This window comes from Daucus carota, chromosome 5 (assembly GCF_001625215.2).
Source record: "Daucus carota subsp. sativus chromosome 5, DH1 v3.0, whole genome shotgun sequence".
NCBI classification, from domain to species: Eukaryota; Viridiplantae; Streptophyta; class Magnoliopsida; order Apiales; family Apiaceae; genus Daucus; species Daucus carota.
Window position 1 is genome coordinate 4,105,444 of NC_030385.2, and position 25,063 is coordinate 4,130,506.

General features: G+C 38.5%; 4 protein-coding genes across 4 annotated transcripts; all 4 read left to right on the top strand.

Moving 5' to 3' along the window:
• The first annotated feature begins 794 nt into the window (after positions 1 to 794).
• LOC108204059 (uncharacterized) lies at positions 795 to 6,989 on the top strand. Its single transcript, XM_064093237.1, has 4 exons — positions 795 to 881; positions 5,354 to 5,530; positions 5,914 to 6,000; positions 6,078 to 6,989. The coding sequence occupies exons 1-4, from the start codon at positions 795 to 797 to the stop codon at positions 6,987 to 6,989; spliced, it is 1,263 nt and encodes a 420-aa protein (XP_063949307.1).
• Positions 6,990 to 14,079: 7,090 nt separating this feature from the next.
• On the top strand, positions 14,080 to 15,993 carry LOC108221203 (uncharacterized). The gene is made up of 4 exons (XM_017395099.2): positions 14,080 to 14,094; positions 14,358 to 14,534; positions 14,918 to 15,004; positions 15,082 to 15,993. Exons 1-4 carry the CDS (start codon positions 14,080 to 14,082, stop codon positions 15,991 to 15,993), a joined length of 1,191 nt encoding a protein of 396 aa, XP_017250588.2.
• Positions 15,994 to 18,336: 2,343 nt separating this feature from the next.
• Positions 18,337 to 20,250, top strand: LOC108221202 (uncharacterized). The gene is made up of 4 exons (XM_064093239.1): positions 18,337 to 18,351; positions 18,615 to 18,791; positions 19,175 to 19,261; positions 19,339 to 20,250. Exons 1-4 carry the CDS (start codon positions 18,337 to 18,339, stop codon positions 20,248 to 20,250), a joined length of 1,191 nt encoding a protein of 396 aa, XP_063949309.1.
• Positions 20,251 to 22,920: 2,670 nt separating this feature from the next.
• Positions 22,921 to 24,834, top strand: LOC135152675 (uncharacterized). The gene is made up of 4 exons (XM_064093240.1): positions 22,921 to 22,935; positions 23,199 to 23,375; positions 23,759 to 23,845; positions 23,923 to 24,834. Exons 1-4 carry the CDS (start codon positions 22,921 to 22,923, stop codon positions 24,832 to 24,834), a joined length of 1,191 nt encoding a protein of 396 aa, XP_063949310.1.
• The last annotated feature ends 229 nt before the right edge of the window (positions 24,835 to 25,063 follow it).

Consider the following 25,063-nt stretch of genomic DNA (forward strand, 5'->3'; position numbering starts at 1 on the left):
ACACATGGTGTATTCTGATGATTTTAGGGGTCCTTGTTGTGCTATTGTATATATATGACGATTCTTGATTTTTGGGGTTCTTGTATATATATATGAGGATATCTGAATCGTAGGGCTCTACTTGTGATTTGTATCTCTTATAATTTTCTAGGGTCCTTGTATATGTATATTCTTAATTTGTATCTCTTGTATATAAGGTTCCTTGTTTTGGGCTATTGTTATTCTTTTGTATCTCTTGTGTTGTACTGATTTACATATTTGCTTAGAAGTTATTTGGGAACTGTGAATGTTAATATATGATTTAATGGTAAGAATATGATAATGGGAACTACTTGAATTTATCTGTTAATTTTGATAATGCTTGCTTTCTATTCATATGATAACTGAATTAGTAGCTTTATTTGTGTTTTTTTAATTATGTTTATTTATTGAGTTTGTTCCAATTATATTCATTATTTAGTTGTATTGAGGGGAATATATTTGTATGCTTTTAAGATTGTATGTTACTTGATTAGTCATAATTTGAAATGACAATTAGGTAGGTTGTAGCTATTCCAGAATATGGATAAAGAATGAATTTTGAATTTTAGGGATTTGTTGGATTATGAAATCGGTGTTGAATTATGCTGAATAAAATTGTAAGTATGCTAAGAAAGTACCTTACCCCTGCTCCAAATGCGTAAAATTTCAAGAAATTCTCGACAAAAATATTTAGGGGTCATTTGTATGAAAACATTTTTAGTTTGGGGTATATTGATTGGATTTGGCATGGAGCTCAGACTGTAAGGTCATTTATGGGTAACACACTACACCCTGATGAAGATGACCCGAATGCAGCTTCATTTGAAGCTGCATCAGAAGTAGCTGCTGCAGCTGCTGAGGTTGTGAAGCAGCATATCATAATCGCGGGGGGGGGGGGGGTGATGATTACGATAAAGACTCGAGGCAAGAGGTTTGTGGCTGATGCTCAACAACCTCTATTAGATTCGATGTTAAAATTACATAATTGCAAAGCGATATTTGGTATTAGTGACAACTTCTTTAGTGATCTACTTTGTATTGTGGGCTCCATCCTTTCTCAAGATCATGCCTTTCCTGTTAATGTATACGAAGCAAAGAAAAATTTATCAAATTGAGGTATCGAGTATATAAAAATCCACACATGGGCGAATGAATGTATTCTATATTGGGGCGTAAATGAGAATACTTCAGAGTGTTCCAAGTGTCGTCTATCTCGGCTGAAGCTGGGGAAAGATGGTAAAGTAACGGTTAACATTCCAGCCAATGTTATGTGGTACTTTCTACGATAGCTGAGTTATTATCTTGGCATTCCCATAAAAGAATTTACGATGGACAAATGTGTCATCCAGATGACTCACCTTCTTGCACTATGCCATAAATGGCTTTCTGCAACAATTTTCCCTAGCATTGCCGTAGATGCTGTTGCCGTAGCTCTCTATTTATCGAGCATGTTACAACGATTTTTAATTATGTTAGCATTGGTATGAATAAACTGTTGCCAAAAAGCTGTATAAGCAAAAAAAATTATTTTTAAATACAAATTATTTGAAATCAGTATTTTTTATATATGCGGGTCCCACATGGGTGTCCCACTATTGCTCATGTGGCATATGAGTCACCCATATGAGACCCACTACTACTGATGTGGCGTATATGAGTCACCCATAGGGGACCCACTATTGCTGATGTGGCATATGAGTCACCCATAAGGGACCCAGAGTGAATGGTGCGAACCACTACACCACTGATGTGGTTGTTTATTTTTTCACAAAACTTACATATATTCATATATCGTATTTTTAGTTAAACAAAAGACAAGTTTTAACAATTTTCGTTTCTAACATGCCCGCGCTGTCTGAAAATTGTGGCTCCAAGTCAAAGTCGACCCCCATTTCTCAAAGTTGAGCTACCTTACTGACCCCCTTTTCTCAAAGTCGAGCTGAAAACTAGGGTTTGTAAGAGGTGAACTACCGCGCTGTTCGAAGGCTACCACTACCATGCTGTTCGAAGGCTGCAAAGGGAAAGTTGAGAAAGGGAATCTTCAATTAGGGTTCTTCAATTAGGGTTGTTCAAACTCAAAGCGAAGGGAGGGTTAGAGCTAATTAGGGTTCTTCAATTAGGGCTGAATTGAATCTTCATCTTTGATTTAAGGTACATTCTTACTCGATTTTGTATCTTGTATGTGTATATGTATATGCCCGTGTATGTGTATATCTTGCTTTATTTGTTAATTTTGATTTGTTACTCTCTCTCTCTCTGCCTGTGTATGTATATATCTTTCTAGATTTGTTAATTTTGTATGTATGCATCTCTTACTCTCTCTGTTACTCTCTCTCTCTCTCTCTCTCTCTCTCTCTCTATCTCTCTCTCTGTCTCTCTCTCTCTCTCTCTCTCTCTCTCTCTATCTATATTTATATTTTTCTCTTAATACAATACAGTTCTCTTCTTCTTTCAAGCTTTTCTCAGTTTATCAATGGCAATATTCAAGAAATGTATTGTCCTGTCCTCATACACAAACTTGATTCGGTCAAATTGAATTCACAATTTAATCTAGTGAACTAATAATATCAATATAATTACTTGTTATTGTAATTAATTTGTTTCTTGGCCGGTGAATATTAATTTTGGTTAAACTCTGATCCAAAATAGTATGTTGTAGACATTATGATGGTAGGACGAGAACCACAATAACAATGGAAACTCAATCTAGTTGGACCAGAAGACTTAAAGAGAAGAAAGAAGAAAAACTAGATGTGTTCATCATAGAGGTGCACCTTCAGATTTATGTAACTCACCCTGACATTGTGGACAACTATAACACCACCATTTCTGACCAGCTTCAATATTTGTAATCTTGACGAAACAAATATATTTGAGCTAAAATATCCCGATGCAACATTTGGTTTTAAGTATAGGAAAATCATTAAAGTCACTTGTGTAAATAAAATTATACCTTTTCTTTGACAATGCTGGTCTTCCCATAAAGCATTGACAATGTTATGTGATTTGAATTACAGGGGTTGGTGGAGAAGACAATGGTGCAGAACCAATCTATTCTACAACATCGGTTTAGCCCTCTTTCTTGAGTCTGAAATAAGGAAATAAAAATACAAAATTTGAAACCAATGCTCTAAAAATATTTATTTTTCAGGTTGGTGTATTCGGCTGTCACAAACCTGTTCCTCATTGATCTAACAGCATCGTCATTCAAATTGAGGTATATTTTTGAAGACGGTAGAGTGTTAAGTTAGGCCGTATCTAAATTTTGTCTCTCAATATATTTCGGTTAGTTGACACATTATCTTTATAGGTTTTCATTTTGATAGAAGTCAAGATGACGATTATAGGAACGTCTGCCGAGACAGTAACCACATGAGAGTACCTTGTAAAATTTGTTTTTTTAATATCAGAATGCATGGATGATGTTATTCAATTTCTTCAAATTTATAATAAATTATTAAATTAGAAAATATTATAAGTCCAAATAATATATAACCTTCCATGAGTAATACGAAATTTTACAATATTCTGATCTCCATTCATAGTTTTGATATCCCTGTCCTTTTCAAACTGTTCTATGGCACCGATGACATCTGTAATTAAAGAAAAAGATGGTAGAAAACATATAACATCTTAATAGAGGGCAAATGAGTATTCAATTTGATATTGTAAAATCTATCTATCTATTTATATACTAAATCCATATACTAAATCGCTCAACCTGTAGAGAAAGACTGTTTTTTCTCTTGCTCGTACTGGGTTGCAACGCGTATTATATAAATCACCGAGATCAACAAATTCAAACTTGTGATTTGCAATCATAAAGTCATCACCCAGAATCTTCTAGACCGTATAGTAGAGTTTTAAAAGTTAATTATTATTGTTGCACTTGTCCGCCTCATAGTACTAGTGGCTTCTTTGGTGTAGAAGTTGAATAGTAGGTAAATACCACCTTCTTTGATATCCTTTCCGATTGGTTTTCAGTTGTTGGGAAATACGAAAGCATGCACGTGAGAATTCTACATGATGAAAAAAATAAATTAATGAACAAATTTTCTACAATTCATCAATAACAAATTTATGTCGTGATTCTGCAAATTAAAAAAACTTACATTCTCATAAAAAAGAATGAGGTTATAGCCTTTCAAATTCTGTCCAGGTTCACAAGTTGACTAGATGTTGAAGCCCACATGCGTGTAACACGAACCTTGATCCTCCATGTTGTCCGAGATGTATCTATAGAAGACGGTTGATCAAATATTTGGTCAAGCTATCTACAATAATAAAATGATGCAGAGAAATAAAAAATGAACCCTTGTTTTGCCTCAGGTAGAAAATATTGCTTGGTTAAAATACTAACACTCATATGAATATATATTACATGAAGAAACGATAATTAATGTTATTACATTTTGATCCCATTGACGTATTTCAAGGCATTATCAAAATTTATAGAAAATACTTCATATTATCACTAAATACAGTATTTTGATCCCATTGACGTATTTCAAGGCATTATCACTATATACAATATAATTTGTCAGATGAATTTATATAGTAAGATAATAGCTAAAAATAATCTTGTATGAAAAAAATAAATAAATAATTGCTTATTTATACAATAAGTATAAAAATATATCGACTTTATTAAAAAAGTGTTAATATTTATTATATTCATCATATATACAATGAATTAAAGAATATAAAATTTGATTCCTTCTTTAGCAATATATTTGGTTTGTATTTCTTTTTTATCTTTCTATTATAGTTATAATTCACTTATAGAAAATAAGAATACAATGTATGTGATTGTATTTTTCTTTTTTATCAGTATTTTACTATTTAAGTTATGTCTCTTTTATAGAAAATAATAGCATTCTTGCAATAATAAATTCTTTGTTAAGATGCTATTTCACACTATGGATAGTTTAAATAGGGATCAATAGAATACATCAAATCTCCTCAAAACCAATCTCACTTTTCTCTGTTCCCAAAATTTAAACCTAAAAAATCACAGACGTTTCTTCTTAATCGCATATGGACTCAGACCAGGTAATAAAAACTGGCAACCCCAATACTAGAGCCTTGCCCTAATTTCGAAACTGTGTTACTACCAGAAGCACCATCTCCAAGAACTACCCCACCTGATTTGTTTTTGTGGTTTTTTTTTTTTTGTGTATTTTGTGATTCTTTAATATTAAAAAATCGACCTTTTTAATGGGTTTGATCTGATTTTCTATCTAGAAACTCCACTGTTGTTCAAATAATTGTATACGCCTGTTTGGTTGATATTTTGATGGTTTGATTTGTCTTTTTATTTTTTATTTTGCAGACACTTCTGGCCTTGCAAAACACTTATGCTGATGGGTTCTTGAATACATCTAACCAAGCAGCTGCGAAAGTACTGGCTGCAGAGAGAAAAGCTCAACAACTTGAGCAAGAACTGCAAGTTACAAAAGATAAATCGGCTCAAATGATGAGTAGGCTGAATAAAATGTTGGATGATAAGGTATTTTTCTTAATTTGGTTTTTACATATTGCTATATGTCTGTGCTTGAAAATGTTTTTTTTGGAGATATAACTTCTTGCTCAAATGTGTGTGCGTTTATTGATTGTTTTTTATTATGGAATTTTAGAACTTTTGTAATACAATCAAATTATTGTTTTGGTAGAAAGATACCGGTGTACAATCACCAGGTTTCTCGGTCTCTCTTTCACGGCACACAGGCACATTTTGTGATATATCGATTTATACATTATTATTTTGAAATATTTGTTGGGTTTCGAACTTTCAATTTACATTGTAAGTTTTTTATGAGGCATTGGGGATAGCTACTATTTATGTGCGCCCCTCTAGGTTTCTCTTAAGATTGTGATTGACTTTGAAACTAGGTTTTTTTGGGAGCTTCTTCTGTTAACAATGGGAACAATATGAGTAGGAATGTTGCATTAGTTATTCAAGATTCTTTTGCCTTTTGTGTTGGTGTTCACTTTCTATCTGTGGATATCCTATAGTTTTAATCACAGTGTATTGACACACGGTACCATATTTACAGATTAGTGAAGCCAATATGGCATCTCGGAATCAACACGAGAGGATTGAAGAACTCGAAGCACAGGTTAGGGAAGCGGAGGATATAGTGAGGCAGCTCAGAGAAGAGCTGAGATGTGTGCGAGATCAGCATAAGAGGGTGAGTACGAAGGACCTGCAACACGCTGGCAAACAGCTGGATGATAAGGCTCCTCCAGAAGAAGCAATGGTGTATAATAGACAGTTGCAGTCTGTTCTGTGCAATCCCTTAGAATCAGCGACAGATTCTCTGGTAGGTTCTGACAAGGAAAATTTATATCCACATCACAGGACCCCATTCGGTAAGTGCACCAGCGAAGCAATTCAGATGTGGAGTTTGTATGGCCCCATGCCTGAATTACCTTCCATACTACAGAGAAGCAAGGAGCACAGATTATACAAAAGTAGGTGCGCACACTGCATTGAAGCGAAGATGCCAACCAAGCATACACAAGCACTGTGCAAAGACGATTGTATTTGCTGTCTCTATGAAATTCATACTACTGACTTGATACTAAAAGCTGCTAAAAGTGCTACCAACACCATGTACAAGAAGAAAAAACCCGCCTCAAGCAAGAAGATTCCCGAAAGATTGTTCCAAAAGGTACATGAGAGTCGTGGTGTACCTGATGAATCAGAGTCTGCTACTAAATCAGTAGGAAGAAGGGCTAAGCCTATTGAAGGTCCTATTTTACCAAAAGGTCCTTCTAGGGAATGTTCTAAGATTCAAGTATGCACACAAAACGTCATCAAGGTTAGCCAGCCTACTCCGCCACCTGATCTCAACAGTAATGGGACAAGTGCTCAAGCTTCTTCTCTGCAACATTTCAGATACACATACCAAAGGAAGCGGAAGAGAGAAACTCGAGACATAATTTCTGATGGAAATCTCTGCTGAGAAACCATACTCGGGAGAAATAAGGAAAAACAAAATATGAGCAGAGCAAGAGTGGTTTGGTAGCTCATCTCCAAATCTTAGGCTGGGAATAACACACAAAGATATATAGACAATATTCAAGAAATGTATTGTCCTGTCCTCATACACAAACTTGATTCGGTCAAATTGAATTCACAATTTAATCCAGTGAACTAATAATATCCATATTACTTGTTATTGTAATTAATTTGTTTCTTGGCCGGTGAATATTAATTTTGGTTAAATTCTGATCCAAAATAGTATGTTGTAGACATTATGATGGTAGGACGAGAACCACAATAACAATGGAAACTCAATCTAGTTGGACCAGAAGACTTAAAGAAGAAAGAAGAAAAACTAGATGTGTTCATGATAGAGGTGCACCTTCTTTTATTTTTGAATCTATTATCTGTTGTTCATCTCCTCTACGTGCGAATCTCCGTCGTGTGACATCTCTTCCTCTTAAGATGATGATCTTGAATAGCCCCTCCTTCTAGCGCCAATTTGTTGATAGAGGAATTTGGTAATCAACAAAGATGAGGTTCATGGCCGGAATCAAGATCCGTGACGGTGGTTTTGGTCGCCGGAGAGTGGTGGTTGTGTGTTTTGGGGGTGGCTGAGATCAAGGGAATATATTTCTGCTCTCGTTCTCACAACTCTCGATATATCCCCTTGATGTGCCTACGTACCCCTTTATATAGGGGATCAAGCCGTACGTAGTTCTATAGAACCAAGACTCCTAGTTTGATCAGGACTAGGCCTCTTGGGGATAAGACCAACCGTGGGTCGGAGACTTATCACTTAGAGTTCTACTCCAGTTAGAAGTAAGCCTTGAGACAACTACCTTAGAATCCTAGTCCAAGTACATCACGGATACGGCATCACCTCCACTACGAGAGGTGACACTAACCGCTACTCTTCGTAACATGGAGGAGACATCGGACAGAGTCGTGACCACTTCCATGAGGCGTAGGGACGCGTCCTTACCCCCTAGTGAAGGTTCTCACTAAGAGATAAGACAATTGAGGAGCCAAGTTACACGATCGTCCCAGTCCCCCAATGAGGACTAACTCACCAGAATACAGGACCCGGACATATGATCGGCCTTCGTGTTACCCCTGAGGGCCTTCTGCAACCATGATCACCCCAGGCCCCCGCACGAGGACAACCCGGCAGATAGCAGGACTGGGGATTATAGATCATGCCCGGACGTAACCCGGGAACTACCAGATGAGCCTGATAACTACCAGATGAGCTCTGGCACTAGTCTTCATATCCCTCGGAAGGGTAGGTCTTCGTATCCCTCGGAAGGGTCGTCGTCGAGACTCACTCAACCTCACACATATTCATCACCTGTGGGCGCAACCACGGAGGGCGCGCCCTTGATCCTTGTTCCTCATTCTCTTCACACTTCAGACACGTGACATCGTGCTCTTGAGACAAAGGGCCGCGCCTCCCGGATTACCCGCGGAGGGCGCGCCCTCTCCCAATTCACGTGGCCAAATGTGGCCAAATATGGTCAAGCCTCTCATAGAGGTTACACCTCCAAAGGCTACGCCCTCTCATTGAGTTCAAGCCTCTCATAGAGGTCACACCTCCCATAGAGGTTACACCTCCAAGGGGTACGCCCTCTCAAAGAGGTCACACCTCCGAGGGCCGCGCCCTATCACATAGGCCAAGCCTTCCGAGGGCTACGCCCTCTCATAGAGGTTACACCTCCAAGGGGTACGCCCTCTCATTCAATGCGTCCACATGTGGGCGCGACCCATGAGGGCGCGCCCTTCATCTTCGATGTCTTGTCCCATGAGTCGTCTCAACAGGTCAGACATGTCTTCTAATATCCGAAGGCCGCGCCCACGGGATCACCCCGCCAAGAGCGCGCCCTTGGTCTTCTTCCCATGGCTATTCAAGATACTCCACTGACATGCTCCCCCCTGCCAGGAGGCCGCGCCCTCGGAATTACCTCCGAAAAGGGCGCGCCCTCTATAAGATTACCAGGGCCAAATCTGGCCATAACAAGTACTCCCCAAATTTTCTTGATATTGGAGATATCAGGGAAATTTTTACCCCATACCACACATCCTCTTCCGAGAGCGCGTCCGCGCATAGAGGCGCGACATAAGCCACTATTATTCCTCGACATTCCAAGATGCAGGTTGTGCACAGACCTTGCAAGTATATAATGTCGGTATCTTTGATTATTTTAGCAAAGTGGCTAGACATGAGGCTGGCGCATCTTTATGATGTGTTCATAAGTAATGAGCAATCTTTATAAAAGAAAACAGGGGACGCGACCTATCTGTCGTTGACAGTGGCGCAGCTTCGCTTATTCCCTCCAAAGAACACATTCAACCATAACATTCGCGCCAATGAACTTCAACAAAAGAAGGGCGCGCCTTCGCGGTGCGAAGGTTGGTGGCTGTTTTTCAGCCTTAGTGTGTCCATGGTACCTAGGAACAGTACATATAAGGCGCGACTTACAAAACGGCGCCGCCTTGTTATAATATGACCCCTTTTTTATCTTTTTCTAAAGAATTGCCTAAGCAGAGGGCGCGGCTGATGGCGCTGCCTTGCAATATTTCTTTTCTTTCAAGGACTGTATAAGCAGAGGGCGCAGCCTACGGCGCAGCCTTACTTGTAACGTGGGCTCTTTTGATCTTTTCCAAGGATTAAGTAGAGGGCGCAGCCTTTGGCGCAGCCTTACTTTTTCACGCGTGAATCACTTGCTTAAGAAATTCAAAAGGACCACTCCCCAGTCCATACATCATCCCATATGGGGCATCACGAATCTTATCATGGTTTATATAACTCCGGTGCATCGCACGGGTCCCAGAGCTCATAGCTCAATGGGGAATCAGTAGTATAAAGCGTTACCCAGAGAATATCATGGATGGTTAAAATTCATAGCACCCAGAGCTGGTCATTGATAATTAGGCAACTTTTGAAAGGCCTTAAGTGTATCATGGTCAAAGACCTTGTAGGTATCATGCTACGTTCATGATGAACGGAGGACGCGCTCTCATCAAGATGGACAGCTCCTTTAGCATGTCGGACTTGACCTGCACTCAATCATGTATACCACTTAATAATGGCGGTCAGTGTTACCTCATGACGTGCCCTGTTAGGGGGAAGGCGTGTCCTCCCGAATTATCAACCCTGGAAACATGACTTTGGAACTCGGGGTGCGTCCAACTAGAAGGAGGCGCGTCTTTGAAGCATCTCCCTTCTCAACCTTATTATCCTGGGGGCGCGCCCTCATGCGCTTCCTCAAGTGATGAGTACTTCCGAGAGGGCGCGCCCTAGGGAGGGACGTGACCTCTTCAAGACTAGTGAGCTCCTTCCTGAGTATGTTTGTCTTGTTGGAGGAAAATGCGACTACTCCTCACGGCAAAGAGGTGTACTCCTCATAAAGGTAACACCGTATTACCCGGAGGTGCGCCTTCTTCGAAGGTGTTAGGGAATTCGTTCCTCACGGTGGTAATTGAGCACCACATCACTTGGAGGCGTACCCTGTCAGGGGGAGGTGTACCCTGTCCAGGGGAGGTGTACTCTATCCGGGGGAGGTGTTTAGGGCTTTTTCTTCCTTTAATTCATATTTAAGTGCCCTAAATTGACCGGGCCAGCAGCTAATCCAAACGGACCTAAAAAACGAAACTTTCCACAATCGGGGTAGCGCGGGCGCGCTACCAGGGCGCACCCAGGGCGCGGGCGCTCCCAGGGCGCGGGCGCGCCGCTCCAGGGCACAGGCGCGCCATAATGACAGACACGGGCGCTCCAAGGGCGCTCCCAGGGCGCGGGCGCGCCGCTCCAGGGCGCGGGCGCTCCCAGGGCGCACCCAGGGCGCGGGCGCGCCGTTCCAGGGCGCGGGCGCTCACAGGGCGCACCCAGGGCGCGGGCGCGCCGCTCCAGGGCGCGGGCGCTCACAGGGCGCACCCAGGGCGCGGGCGCGCCGCTCCTGGGCGCGGGCGCTCGCTGGGCGCGGGCGCTCCCAGGGCGCAGGCGCGCCGCTCCAGGGCGCGGGCGCGCCACATGGGCGGACCCCGGGCGCTACCAGGGCGCTCTAGGGCGCTCGTGATTTTCTTTCTTTTCGCTTCATTTCTCGACTTCCAACCCACCGTATAAGCTTGGAAAAGTCCATACTCCCTCCACCTAGGCTCTTCTGTCCGGGGGAGGCGTACCCTGTTCGGGGGAGGTGTACCCTCTTCGTAGGTGTTAGGTCTCCGAAAATCGCATCCTTCACCGACTCCCCGGTCCAGAATACCTTGTTCGCATATTAGGTTACCTCCTAGAATTTCGTTGATGATCGTCCTCCTTCAAACTCCCGATGAAGGTCTCATCTTCTCTTGTGCTCTAGCCATCGCCCTGCCGGAAAACGATCCTCCTCTACGTGCGAATCTCCGTCGTGTGACATCTCTTCCTCTTAAGATGATGATCTTGAATAGCCCCTCCTTCTAGCGCCAATTTGTTGATAGAGGAATTTGGTAATCAACAAAGATGAGGTTCATGGCTGGAATCAAGATCCGTGACGGTGGTTTTGGTCGCCGGAGAGTGGTGGTTGTGTGTTTTGGGGGTGGCTGAGATCAAGGGAATATATTTCTGCTCTCGTTCTCACAACTCTCGATATATCCCCTTGATGTGCCTACGTACCCCTTTATATAGGGGATCAAGCCGTACGTAGTTCTATAGAACCAAGACTCCTAGTTTGATCAGGACTAGGCCTCTTGGGGATAAGACCAACCGTGGGTCGGAGACTTATCACTTAGAGTTCTACTCCAGTTAGAAGTAAGCCTTGAGACAACTACCTTAGAATCCTAGTCCAAGTACATCACGGATACGGCATCACCTCCACTACGAGAGGTGACACTAACCGCTACTCTTCGTAACATGGAGGAGACATCGGACAGAGTCGTGACCACTTCCATGAGGCGTAGGGACGCGTCCTTACCCCCTAGTGAAGGTTCTCACTAAGAGATAAGACAATTGAGGAGCCAAGTTACACGATCGTCCCAGTCCCCCAATGAGGACTAACTCACCAGAATACAGGACCCGGACATATGATCGGCCTTCGTGTTACCCCTGAGGGCCTTCTGCAACCATGATCACCCCAGGCCCCCGCACGAGGACAACCCGGCAGATAGCAGGACTGGGGATTATAGATCATGCCCGGACGTAACCCGGGAACTACCAGATGAGCCTGATAACTACCAGATGAGCTCTGGCACTAGTCTTCATATCCCTCGGAAGGGTAGGTCTTCGTATCCCTCGGAAGGGTCGTCGTCGAGACTCACTCAACCTCACACATATTCATCACCTGTGGGCGCAACCACGGAGGGCGCACCCTTGATCCTTGTTCCTCATTCTCTTCACACTTCAGACACGTGACATCGTGCTCTTGAGACAAAGGGCCGCGCCTCCCGGATTACCCGCGGAGGGCGCGCCCTCTCCCAATTCACGTGGCCAAATGTGGCCAAATATGGTCAAGCCTCTCATAGAGGTTACACCTCCAAAGGCTACGCCCTCTCATTGAGTTCAAGCCTCTCATAGAGGTCACACCTCCCATAGAGGTTACACCTCCAAGGGGTACGCCCTCTCAAAGAGGTCACACCTCCGAGGGCCGCGCCCTATCACATAGGCCAAGCCTTCCGAGGGCTACGCCCTCTCATAGAGGTTACACCTCCAAGGGGTACGCCCTCTCATTCAATGCGTCCACATGTGGGCGCGACCCCTGAGGGCGCGCCCTTCATCTTCGATGTCTTGTCCCATGAGTCGTCTCAACAGGTCAGACATGTCTTCTAATATCCGAAGGCCGCGCCCACGGGATCACCCCGCCAAGAGCGCGCCCTTGGTCTTCTTCCCATGGCTATTCAAGATACTCCACTGAAATGCTCCCCCCTGCCAGGAGGCCGCGCCCTCGGAATTACCTCCGAAAAGGGCGCGCCCTCTATAAGATTACCAGGGCCAAATCTGGCCATAACACACTTGTCTGCCTCATGGTACTAGTGGCTTCTTTGGTGTAGAAGTTGAATATTAGGTAAATACCACCTTCTTTGATATCCTTTCCAATTGGTTTTCAGTTGTTGGGAAATACGAAAGCATGCACGTGAGAATTCTACATGATGAAAAAAATAAATTAATGAACAAATTTTCTACAATTCATCAATAACAAATTTATGTCGTGATTCTGCAAATTAAAAAAACCTACATTCTCATAAAAAAGAAAGAGGTTATAGCCTTTCAAATTCTGTTCAGGTTCACAAGTTGACTAGATGTTGAAACCCACATGCGTGTAACACGAACCTTGATCCTCCATGTTGTCCGAGATGTATCTATAGAAGACCGTTGATCAAATATTTGGTCAAGCTATCTAGAAAATATTGCTTGGTTAAAATACTAACACTCATGTGAATATATATTACATGAAGAAACGATAATTAATGTTATTATATTTTGATCCCATTGACGTATTTCAAGGCATTATCAAAATTTATAGAGGATACTTCATATTATCACTAAATACAGTATTTTGATCCCATTGACGTATTTCAAGGCATTATCACTATATACAGGATAATTTGTCAGATGAATTTATATAGTAAGATAATAGCTAAAAATAATCTTCTATGAAAAAAATAAATAAATAATTGCTTATTTATACAATAAGTATAAAAATATATCGACTTTATTAAAAAAGTGTTAATATTTATTATATTCATCATATATACAATGAATTAGAGAATATAAAATTTGATTCCTTCTTTAGCAATATATTTGGTTTATATTTCTTTTTTATCTTTCTATTATAGTTATAATTCACTTATAGAAAATAAGAATACAATGTATGTGATTGTATTTTTCTTTTTTATCAGTATTTTACTATTTAAGTTATGTCTCTTTTATAGAAAATAATAGCATTCTTGCAATAATAAATTCTTTGTTAATATGCTATTTCACACTATGGATAGTTTAAATAGGGATCAATAGAATACATCAAATCTCCTCAAAACCAATCTCACTTTTCCCTGTTCCCAAAATTTAAACCTAAAAAATCACAGACGTTTCTTCTTAATCGCAGATGGACTCAGACCAGGTAATGAAAACTGGCAACCCCAATACTAGAGCCTTGCCCTAATTTCGAAACTGTGTTACTACCAGAAGCACCATCTCCAAGAACTACCCCACCTGATTTGTTTTTGTGGTTTTTGTGATTCTTTAATATTAAAAAATCGACCTTTTTAATGGGTTTGATCTGATTTTCTATCTAGAAACTCCACTGTTGTTCAAATAATTGTATATGCCTGTTTGGTTGATATTTTGATGGTTTGATTTGTCTTTTTATTTTTTATTTTGCAGACACTTCTGGCCTTGCAAAACACTTATGCTGATGGGTTCTTGAATACATCTAACCAAGCAGCTGCGAAAGTACTGGCTGCAGAGAGAAAAGCTCAACAACTTGAGCAAGAACTGCAAGTTACAAAAGATAAATCGGCTCAAATGATGAGTAGGCTGAATAAAATGTTGGATGATAAGGTATTTTTCTTAATTTGGTTTTTACATATTGCTATATGTCTGTGCTTGAAAATGTTTTTTTTTGAGATATAACTTCTTGCTCAAATGTGTGTGCGTTTATTGATTGTTTTTTATTATGGAATTTTAGAACTTTTGTAATACAATCAAATTATTGTTTTGGTAGAAAGATACCGGTGTACAATCACCAGGTTTCTCGGTCTCTCTTTCACGGCACACAGGCACATTTTGTGATATATCGATTTATACATTATTATTTTGAAATATTTGTTGGGTTTCGAACTTTCAATTTACATTGTAAGTTTTTTATGAGGCATTGGGGATAGCTACTATTTATGTGCGCCCCTCTAGGTTTCTCTTAAGATTGTGATTGACTTTGAAACTAGGTTTTTTTGGGAGCTTCTTCTGTTAACAATGGGAACAATATGAGTAGGAATGTTGCATTAGTTATTCAAGATTCTTTTGCCTTTTGTGTTGGTGTTCACTTTCTATCTGTGGATATCCTATAGTTTTAATCACAGTGTATTGACACACGGTACCATATTTACAGATTAGTGAAGCCAATATGGCATCTCGGAATCAACACGAGAGGATTGAAGAACTCGAAGCACAGGTTAGGGAAGCGGAGGATATAGTGAGGCAGCTCAGAGAAGAGCTGAGATGTGTGCGAGATCAGCATAAGAGGGTGAGTACGAAGGACCTGCAACACGCTGGCAAACAGCTGGATGATAAGGCTCCTCCAGAAGAAGCAATGGTGTATAATAGACAGTTGCAGTCTGTTCTGTGCAATCCCTTAGAATCAGCGACAGATTCTCTGGTAGGTTCTGACAAGGAAAATTTATATCCACATCACAGGACCCCATTCGGTAAGTGCACCAGCGAAGCAATTCAGATGTGGAGTTTGTATGGCCCCATGCCTGAATTACCTTCCATACTACAGAGAAGCAAGGAGCACAGATTATACAAAAGTAGGTGCGCACACTGCATTGAAGCGAAGATGCCAACCAAGCATACACAAGCACTGTGCAAAGACGATTGTATTTGCTGTCTCTATGAAATTCATACTACTGACTTGATACTAAAAGCTGCTAAAAGTGCTACCAACACCATGTACAAGAAGAAAAAACCCGCCTCAAGCAAGAAGATTCCCGAAAGATTGTTCCAAAAGGTACATGAGAGTCGTGGTGTACCTGATGAATCAGAGTCTGCTACTAAATCAGTAGGAAGAAGGGCTAAGCCTATTGAAGGTCCTATTTTACCAAAAGGTCCTTCTAGGGAATGTTCTAAGATTCAAGTATGCACACAAAACGTCATCAAGGTTAGCCAGCCTACTCCGCCACCTGATCTCAACAGTAATGGGACAAGTGCTCAAGCTTCTTCTCTGCAACATTTCAGATACACATACCAAAGGAAGCGGAAGAGAGAAACTCGAGACATAATTTCTGATGGAAATCTCTGCTGAGAAACCATACTCGGGAGAAATAAGGAAAAACAAAATATGATGGTAGGACGAGAACCACAATAACAATGGAAACTCAATCTAGTTGGACCAGAAGACTTAAAGAGAAGAAAGAAGAAAAACTAGATGTGTTCATCATAGAGGTGCACCTTCAGATTTATGTAACTCACCCTGACATTGTGGACAACTATAACACCACCATTTCTGATCGGCTTCAATATTTGTAATCTTGACGAAACAAATATATTTGAGCTAAAATATCCCGATGCAACATTTGGTTTTAAGTATAGGAAAATCATTAAAGTCACTTGTGTAAATAAAATTATACCTCTTCTTTGACAATGCTGGTCTTCCTATAAAGCATTGACAATGTTATGTGATTTGAATTACAGGGGTTGGTGGAGAAGACAATGGTGCAGAACCAATATATTCTACAACATCGGTTTAGCCCTCTTTCTTGAGTTTGAAATAAAGAAATAAAAATACAAAATTTGAAACCAATGCTCTAAAAATATTTATTTTTCAGGTTGGTGTATTCGGCTGTCACAAACCTGTTCCTCATTAATCTAACAGCATCGTCATTCAAATTGAGGTATATTTTTGAAGCTGGTAGAGTGTTAAGTTAGGCCGTATCTAAATTTTGTCTCTCAATATATTTTTGTTAGTTGACACATTATCTTTATAGGTTTTCATTTTGATAGAAGTCAAGATGACGATTATAGGAAGTTCTGCCGAGACAGTAACCACATGAGAGTACCTTGTAAAATTTGTTTTTTAAATATCAGAATGCATGGATGATGTTATTTAATTTCTTCAAATTTATAATAAACTATTAAATTAGAAAATATTGTAAGTCCAAATAATATATAACCTTCCATGAGTAATACGAAATTTTACAATATTCTGATCTCCGTACATAGTTTTGATATCCTAGTCATTTTCAAACTGTTCTATGGCACCGATGACATCTGTAATTAAAGAAAAAGATGGTAGAAAACATATAACATCTTAATAGAGGGCAAATGATTATTCAATTTGATATTGTAAAATCTATCTATCTATTTATATACTAAATCCATATACAAAATCGCTCAACCTGTAGAGAAAGACTGTTTTTTCTCTTCCTCGTACTGGGTTGCAACGCGTATTATATAAATCACCGAGATCAACAAATTCAAACTTGTGATTTGCAATCATAAAGTCATCACCCAGAATCTTCTGGACCGTATAGTAGAGTTTTAAAAGTTAATTATTATTGTTGCACTTGTTTGCCTCATGGTACTAGTGGCTTCTTTGGTGTAGAAGTTGAATATTAGGTAAATACCACCTTCTCTGATATCCTTTCCGATTGGTTTTCAGTTGGTTGGAAACACGAAAGCATGCACGTGAGAATTCTACATGATGAAAAAAATAAATTAATGAACAAATTTTCTACAATTCATCAATAACAAATTTATGTCGTGATTCTGCAAATTAAAAAAACTTACATTCTCATAAAAAAGAATGAGGTTATAGCCTTTCAAATTCTGTTCAGGTTCACAAGTTGACTAGATGTTGAAGCCCACATGCGTGTAACACGAACCTTGATCCTCATGTTGTCCGAGATGTATCTATAGAAGACCGTTGATCAAATATTTGGTCAAGCTATCTACAATAATAAAATGATGCAGAGAAATAAAAAATGAACCCTTGTTTTGCCTCAGGTAGAAAATATTGCTTGGTTAAAATACTAACACTCATATGAATATATATTACATGAAGAAACGATAATTAATGTTATTATATTTTGATCCCATTAACGTATTTCAAGGCATTATCAAAATTTATAGAGGATACTTCATATTATCACTAAATACAGTATTTTGATCCCATTGATAATTTGTCTGATGAATTTATATAGTAAATAAATAAATAATTGCTTATTTATACAATAAGTATAAAAATATATCGACTTTATTAAAAAAGTGTTAATATTTATTATATTTATCATATATACAATGAATTAGAGAATATAAAATTTGATTCCTTCTTTAGCAATATATTTGGTTTATATTTCTTTTTTATCTTTCTATTATAGTTATAATTCACTTATAGAAAATAAGAATACAATGTATGTGATTGTATTTTTCTTTTTTATCAGTATTTTACTATTTAAGTTATGTCTCTTTTATAGAAAATAATAGCATTCTTGCAATAATAAATTCTTTGTTAAGATGCTATTTCAAACTATGGATAGCTTAAATAGGGATCAATAGAATACATCAAATCTCCTCAAAACCAATCTCACTTTTCCCTGTTCCCAAAATTTAAACCTAAAAAATCACAGACGTTTCTTCTTAATCGCAGATGGACTCAGACCAGGTAATGAAAACTGGCAACCCCAATACTAGAGCCTTGCCCTAATTTCGAAACTGTGTTACTACCAGAAGCACCATCTCCAAGAACTACCCCACCTGATTTGTTTTTGTGGTTTTTGTGATTCTTTAATATTAAAAAATCGACCTTTTTAATGGGTTTGATCTGATTTTCTATCTAGAAACTCCACTGTTGTTCAAATAATTGTATATGCCTGTTTGGTTGATATTTTGATGGTTTGATTTGTCTTTTTATTTTTTATTTTGCAGACACTTCTGGCCTTGCAAAACACTTATGCTGATGGGTTCTTGAATACATCTAACCAAGCAGCTGCGAAAGTACTGGCTGCAGAGAGAAAAGCTCAACAACTTGAGCAAGAACTGCAAGTTACAAAAGATAAATCGGCTCAAATGATGAGTAGGCTGAATAAAATGTTGGATGATAAGGTATTTTTCTTAATTTGGTTTTTACATATTGCTATATGTCTGTGCTTGAAAATGTTTTTTTTGGAGATATAACTTCTTGCTCAAATGTGTGTGCGTTTATTGATTGTTTTTTATTATGGAATTTTAGAACTTTTGTAATACAATCAAATTATTGTTTTGGTAGAAAGATACCGGTGTACAATCACCAGGTTTCTCGGTCTCTCTTTCACGGCACACAGGCACATTTTGTGATATATCGATTTATACATTATTATTTTGAAATATTTGTTGGGTTTCGAACTTTCAATTTACATTGTAAGTTTTTTATGAGGCATTGGGGATAGCTACTATTTATGTGCGCCCCTCTAGGTTTCTCTTAAGATTGTGATTGACTTTGAAACTAGGTTTTTTTGGGAGCTTCTTCTGTTAACAATGGGAACAATATGAGTAGGAATGTTGCATTAGTTATTCAAGATTCTTTTGCCTTTTGTGTTGGTGTTCACTTTCTATCTGTGGATATCCTATAGTTTTAATCACAGTGTATTGACACACGGTACCATATTTACAGATTAGTGAAGCCAATATGGCATCTCGGAATCAACACGAGAGGATTGAAGAACTCGAAGCACAGGTTAGGGAAGCGGAGGATATAGTGAGGCAGCTCAGAGAAGAGCTGAGATGTGTGCGAGATCAGCATAAGAGGGTGAGTACGAAGGACCTGCAACACGCTGGCAAACAGCTGGATGATAAGGCTCCTCCAGAAGAAGCAATGGTGTATAATAGACAGTTGCAGTCTGTTCTGTGCAATCCCTTAGAATCAGCGACAGATTCTCTGGTAGGTTCTGACAAGGAAAATTTATATCCACATCACAGGACCCCATTCGGTAAGTGCACCAGCGAAGCAATTCAGATGTGGAGTTTGTATGGCCCCATGCCTGAATTACCTTCCATACTACAGAGAAGCAAGGAGCACAGATTATACAAAAGTAGGTGCGCACACTGCATTGAAGCGAAGATGCCAACCAAGCATACACAAGCACTGTGCAAAGACGATTGTATTTGCTGTCTCTATGAAATTCATACTACTGACTTGATACTAAAAGCTGCTAAAAGTGCTACCAACACCATGTACAAGAAGAAAAAACCCGCCTCAAGCAAGAAGATTCCCGAAAGATTGTTCCAAAAGGTACATGAGAGTCGTGGTGTACCTGATGAATCAGAGTCTGCTACTAAATCAGTAGGAAGAAGGGCTAAGCCTATTGAAGGTCCTATTTTACCAAAAGGTCCTTCTAGGGAATGTTCTAAGATTCAAGTATGCACACAAAACGTCATCAAGGTTAGCCAGCCTACTCCGCCACCTGATCTCAACAGTAATGGGACAAGTGCTCAAGCTTCTTCTCTGCAACATTTCAGATACACATACCAAAGGAAGCGGAAGAGAGAAACTCGAGACATAATTTCTGATGGAAATCTCTGCTGAGAAACCATACTCGGGAGAAATAAGGAAAAACAAAATATGAGCAGAGCAAGAGTGGTTTGGTAGCTCATCTCCGAATCTTAGGCTGGGAATAACACACAAAGATATATAGACAATATTCAAGAAATGTATTGTCCTGTCCTCATACACAAACTTGATTCGGTCAAATTGAATTCACAATTTAATCTAGTGAACTAATAATATCCATATAATTACTTGTTATTGTAATTAATTTGTTTCTTGGCTGGTGAATATTAATTTTGGTTAAACTCTGATCCAAAATAGTATGTTGTAGACATTATGATGGTAGGACGAGAACCACAATAACAATGGAAACTCAATCTAGTTGGACCAGAAGACTTAAAGAGAAGAAAGAAGAAAAACTAGATGTGTTCATCATAGAGGTGCACCTTCAGATTTATGTAACTCACCCTGACATTGTGGACAACTATAACACCACCATTTCTGATCGGCTTCAATATTTGTAATCTTGACGAAACAAATATATTTGAGCTAAAATATCCCGATGCAACATTTGGTTTTAAGTATAGGAAAATCATTAAAGTCACTTGTGTAAATAAAATTATACCTCTTCTTTGACAATGCTGGTCTTCCTATAAAGCATTGACAATGTTATGTGATTTGAATTACAGGGGTTGGTGGAGAAGACAATGGTGCAGAACCAATCTATTCTACAACATCGGTTTAGCCCTCTTTCTTGAGTTTGAAATAAAGAAATAAAAATACAAAATTTGAAACCAATGCTCTAAAAATATTTATTTTTCAGGTTGGTGTATTCGGCTGTCACAAACCTGTTCCTCATTAATCTAACAGCATCGTCATTCAAATTGAGGTATATTTTTGAAGCTGGTAGAGTGTTAAGTTAGGCCGTATCTAAATTTTGTCTCTCAATATATTTTTGTTAGTTGACACATTATCTTTATAGGTTTTCATTTTGATAGAAGTCAAGATGACGATTATAGGAAGTTCTGCCGAGACAGTAACCACATGAGAGTACCTTGTAAAATTTGTTTTTTAAATATCAGAATGCATGGATGATGTTATTCAATTTCTTCAAATTTATAATAAACTATTAAATTAGAAAATATTGTAAGTCCAAATAATATATAACCTTCCATGAGTAATACGAAATTTTACAATATTCTGATCTCCGTACATAGTTTTGATATCCCTGTCATTTTCAAACTGTTCTATGGCACCGATGACATCTGTAATTAAAGAAAAAGATGGTAGAAAACATATAACATCTTAATAGAGGGCAAATGATTATTCAATTTGATATTGTAAAATCTATCTATCTATTTATATACTAAATCCATATACAAAATCGCTCAACCTGTAGAGAAAGACTGTTTTTTCTCTTCCTCGTACTGGGTTGCAACGCGTATTATATAAATCACCGAGATCAACAAATTCAAACTTGTGATTTGCAATCATAAAGTCATCACCCAGAATCTTCTGGACCGTATAGTAGAGTTTTAAAAGTTAATTATTATTGTTGCACTTGTCTGCCTCATGGTACTAGTGGCTTCTTTGGTGTAGAAGTTGAATATTAGGTAAATACCACCTTCTTTGATATCCTTTCCGATTGGTTTTCAGTTGTTGGGAAATACGAAAGCATGCACGTGAGAATTCTACATGATGAAAAAAATAAATTAATGAACAAATTTTCTACAATTCATCAATAACAAATTTATGTCGTGATTCTGCAAATTAAAAAAACTTACATTCTCATAAAAAAGAATGAGGTTATGGCCTTTCAAATTCTGTTCAGGTTCACAAGTTGACTAGATGTTGAAGCCCACATGCGTGTAACACGAACCTTGATCCTCCATGTTGTCCGAGATGTATCTATAGAAGACCGTTGATCAAATATTTGGTCAAGCTATCTACAATAATAAAATGATGCAGAGAAATAAAAAATGAACCCTTGTTTTGCCTCAGTTAGAAAATATTGCTTGGTTAAAATACTAACACTCATATGAATATATATTACATGAAGAAACGATAATTAATGTTATTATATTTTGATCCCATTGACGTATTTCAAGGCATTATCAAAATTTATAGAGGATACTTCATATTATCACTAAATACAGTATTTTGATCCCATTGACGTATTTCAAGGCATTATCACTATATACAGGATAATTTGTCAGATGAATTTATATAGTAAGATAATAGCTAAAAATAATCTTCTATTTAAAAAATAAATAAATAATTGCTTATTTATACAATAAGTATAAAAATATATCGACTTTATTAAAAAAGTGTTAATATTTATTATATTCATCATATATACAATGAATTAGAGAATATAAAATTTGATTCCTTCTTTAGCAATATATTTGGTTTATATTTCTTTCTTATCTTTCTATTATAGTTATAATTCACTTATAGAAAATAAGAATACAATGTATGTGATTGTATTTTTCTTTTTTATCAGTATTTTACTATTTAAGTTATGTCTCTTTTATAGAAAATAATAGCATTCTTGCAATAATAAATTCTTTGTTAAGATGCTATTTCACACTATGGATAGTTTAAATAGGGATCAATAGAATACATCAAATCTCCTCAAAACCAATCTCACTTTTCCCTGTTCCCAAAATTTAAACCTAAAAAATCACAGACGTTTCTTCTTAATCGCAGATGGACTCAGACCAGGTAATGAAAACTGGCAACCCCAATACTAGAGCCTTGCCCTAATTTCGAAACTGTGTTACTACCAGAAGCACCATCTCCAAGAACTACCCCACCTGATTTGTTTTTGTGGTTTTTGTGATTCTTTAATATTAAAAAATCGACCTTTTTAATGGGTTTGATCTGATTTTCTATCTAGAAACTCCACTGTTGTTCAAATAATTGTATATGCCTGTTTGGTTGATATTTTGATGGTTTGATTTGTCTTTTTATTTTTTATTTTGCAGACACTTCTGGCCTTGCAAAACACTTATGCTGATGGGTTCTTGAATACATCTAACCAAGCAGCTGCGAAAGTACTGGCTGCAGAGAGAAAAGCTCAACAACTTGAGCAAGAACTGCAAGTTACAAAAGATAAATCGGCTCAAATGATGAGTAGGCTGAATAAAATGTTGGATGATAAGGTATTTTTCTTAATTTGGTTTTTACATATTGCTATATGTCTGTGCTTGAAAATGTTTTTTTTGGAGATATAACTTCTTGCTCAAATGTGTGTGCGTTTATTGATTGTTTTTTATTATGGAATTTTAGAACTTTTGTAATACAATCAAATTATTGTTTTGGTAGAAAGATACCGGTGTACAATCACCAGGTTTCTCGGTCTCTCTTTCACGGCACACAGGCACATTTTGTGATATATCGATTTATACATTATTATTTTGAAATATTTGTTGGGTTTCGAACTTTCAATTTACATTGTAAGTTTTTTATGAGGCATTGGGGATAGCTACTATTTATGTGCGCCCCTCTAGGTTTCTCTTAAGATTGTGATTGACTTTGAAACTAGGTTTTTTTGGGAGCTTCTTCTGTTAACAATGGGAACAATATGAGTAGGAATGTTGCATTAGTTATTCAAGATTCTTTTGCCTTTTGTGTTGGTGTTCACTTTCTATCTGTGGATATCCTATAGTTTTAATCACAGTGTATTGACACACGGTACCATATTTACAGATTAGTGAAGCCAATATGGCATCTCGGAATCAACACGAGAGGATTGAAGAACTCGAAGCACAGGTTAGGGAAGCGGAGGATATAGTGAGGCAGCTCAGAGAAGAGCTGAGATGTGTGCGAGATCAGCATAAGAGGGTGAGTACGAAGGACCTGCAACACGCTGGCAAACAGCTGGATGATAAGGCTCCTCCAGAAGAAGCAATGGTGTATAATAGACAGTTGCAGTCTGTTCTGTGCAATCCCTTAGAATCAGCGACAGATTCTCTGGTAGGTTCTGACAAGGAAAATTTATATCCACATCACAGGACCCCATTCGGTAAGTGCACCAGCGAAGCAATTCAGATGTGGAGTTTGTATGGCCCCATGCCTGAATTACCTTCCATACTACAGAGAAGCAAGGAGCACAGATTATACAAAAGTAGGTGCGCACACTGCATTGAAGCGAAGATGCCAACCAAGCATACACAAGCACTGTGCAAAGACGATTGTATTTGCTGTTTCTATGAAATTCATACTACTGACTTGATACTAAAAGCTGCTAAAAGTGCTACCAACACCATGTACAAGAAGAAAAAACCCGCCTCAAGCAAGAAGATTCCCGAAAGATTGTTCCAAAAGGTACATGAGATTCGTGGTGTACCTGATGAATCAGAGTCTGCTACTAAATCAGTAGGAAGAAGGGCTAAGCCTATTGAAGGTCCTATTTTACCAAAAGGTCCTTCTAGGGAATGTTCTAAGATTCAAGTATGCACACAAAACGTCATCAAGGTTAGCCAGCCTACTCCGCCACCTGATCTCAACAGTAATGGGACAAGTGATCAAGCTTCTTCTCTGCAACATTTCAGATACACATACCAAAGGAAGCGGAAGAGAGAAACTCGAGACATAATTTCTGATGGAAATCTCTGCTGAGAAACCATACTCGGGAGAAATAAGGAAAAACAAAATATGAGCAGGCAAGAGTGGTTTGGTAGCTCATCTCCGAATCTTAGGCTGGGAATAACACACAAAGATATATAGACAATATTCAAGAAATGTATTGTCCTGTCCTCATACACAAACTTGATTCGGTCAAATTGAATTCACAATTTAATCTAGTGAACTAATAATATCCATATAATTACTTGTTATTGTAATTAAT

Excerpts from the sequence above, each read along its gene's own strand:
- LOC108204059 (XM_064093237.1), top strand. The coding sequence starts at position 795 with ATGGGTAACACACTACACCCTGATGAAGATGACCCGAATGCAGCTTCA. Across the intron at positions 5,531-5,913 it reads ATAAAATGTTGGATGATAAG|GTTTTTTTGGGAGCTTCTTC; the intron begins GTATTTTTCTTA and ends CTTTGAAACTAG. Across the intron at positions 6,001-6,077 it reads AAGATTCTTTTGCCTTTTGT|ATTAGTGAAGCCAATATGGC; the intron begins GTTGGTGTTCAC and ends CCATATTTACAG.
- LOC108221203 (XM_017395099.2), top strand. Across the intron at positions 14,535-14,917 it reads ATAAAATGTTGGATGATAAG|GTTTTTTTGGGAGCTTCTTC; the intron begins GTATTTTTCTTA and ends CTTTGAAACTAG. Across the intron at positions 15,005-15,081 it reads AAGATTCTTTTGCCTTTTGT|ATTAGTGAAGCCAATATGGC; the intron begins GTTGGTGTTCAC and ends CCATATTTACAG.
- LOC135152675 (XM_064093240.1), top strand. Across the intron at positions 23,376-23,758 it reads ATAAAATGTTGGATGATAAG|GTTTTTTTGGGAGCTTCTTC; the intron begins GTATTTTTCTTA and ends CTTTGAAACTAG. Across the intron at positions 23,846-23,922 it reads AAGATTCTTTTGCCTTTTGT|ATTAGTGAAGCCAATATGGC; the intron begins GTTGGTGTTCAC and ends CCATATTTACAG.
- LOC108221202 (XM_064093239.1), top strand. Across the intron at positions 18,792-19,174 it reads ATAAAATGTTGGATGATAAG|GTTTTTTTGGGAGCTTCTTC; the intron begins GTATTTTTCTTA and ends CTTTGAAACTAG. Across the intron at positions 19,262-19,338 it reads AAGATTCTTTTGCCTTTTGT|ATTAGTGAAGCCAATATGGC; the intron begins GTTGGTGTTCAC and ends CCATATTTACAG.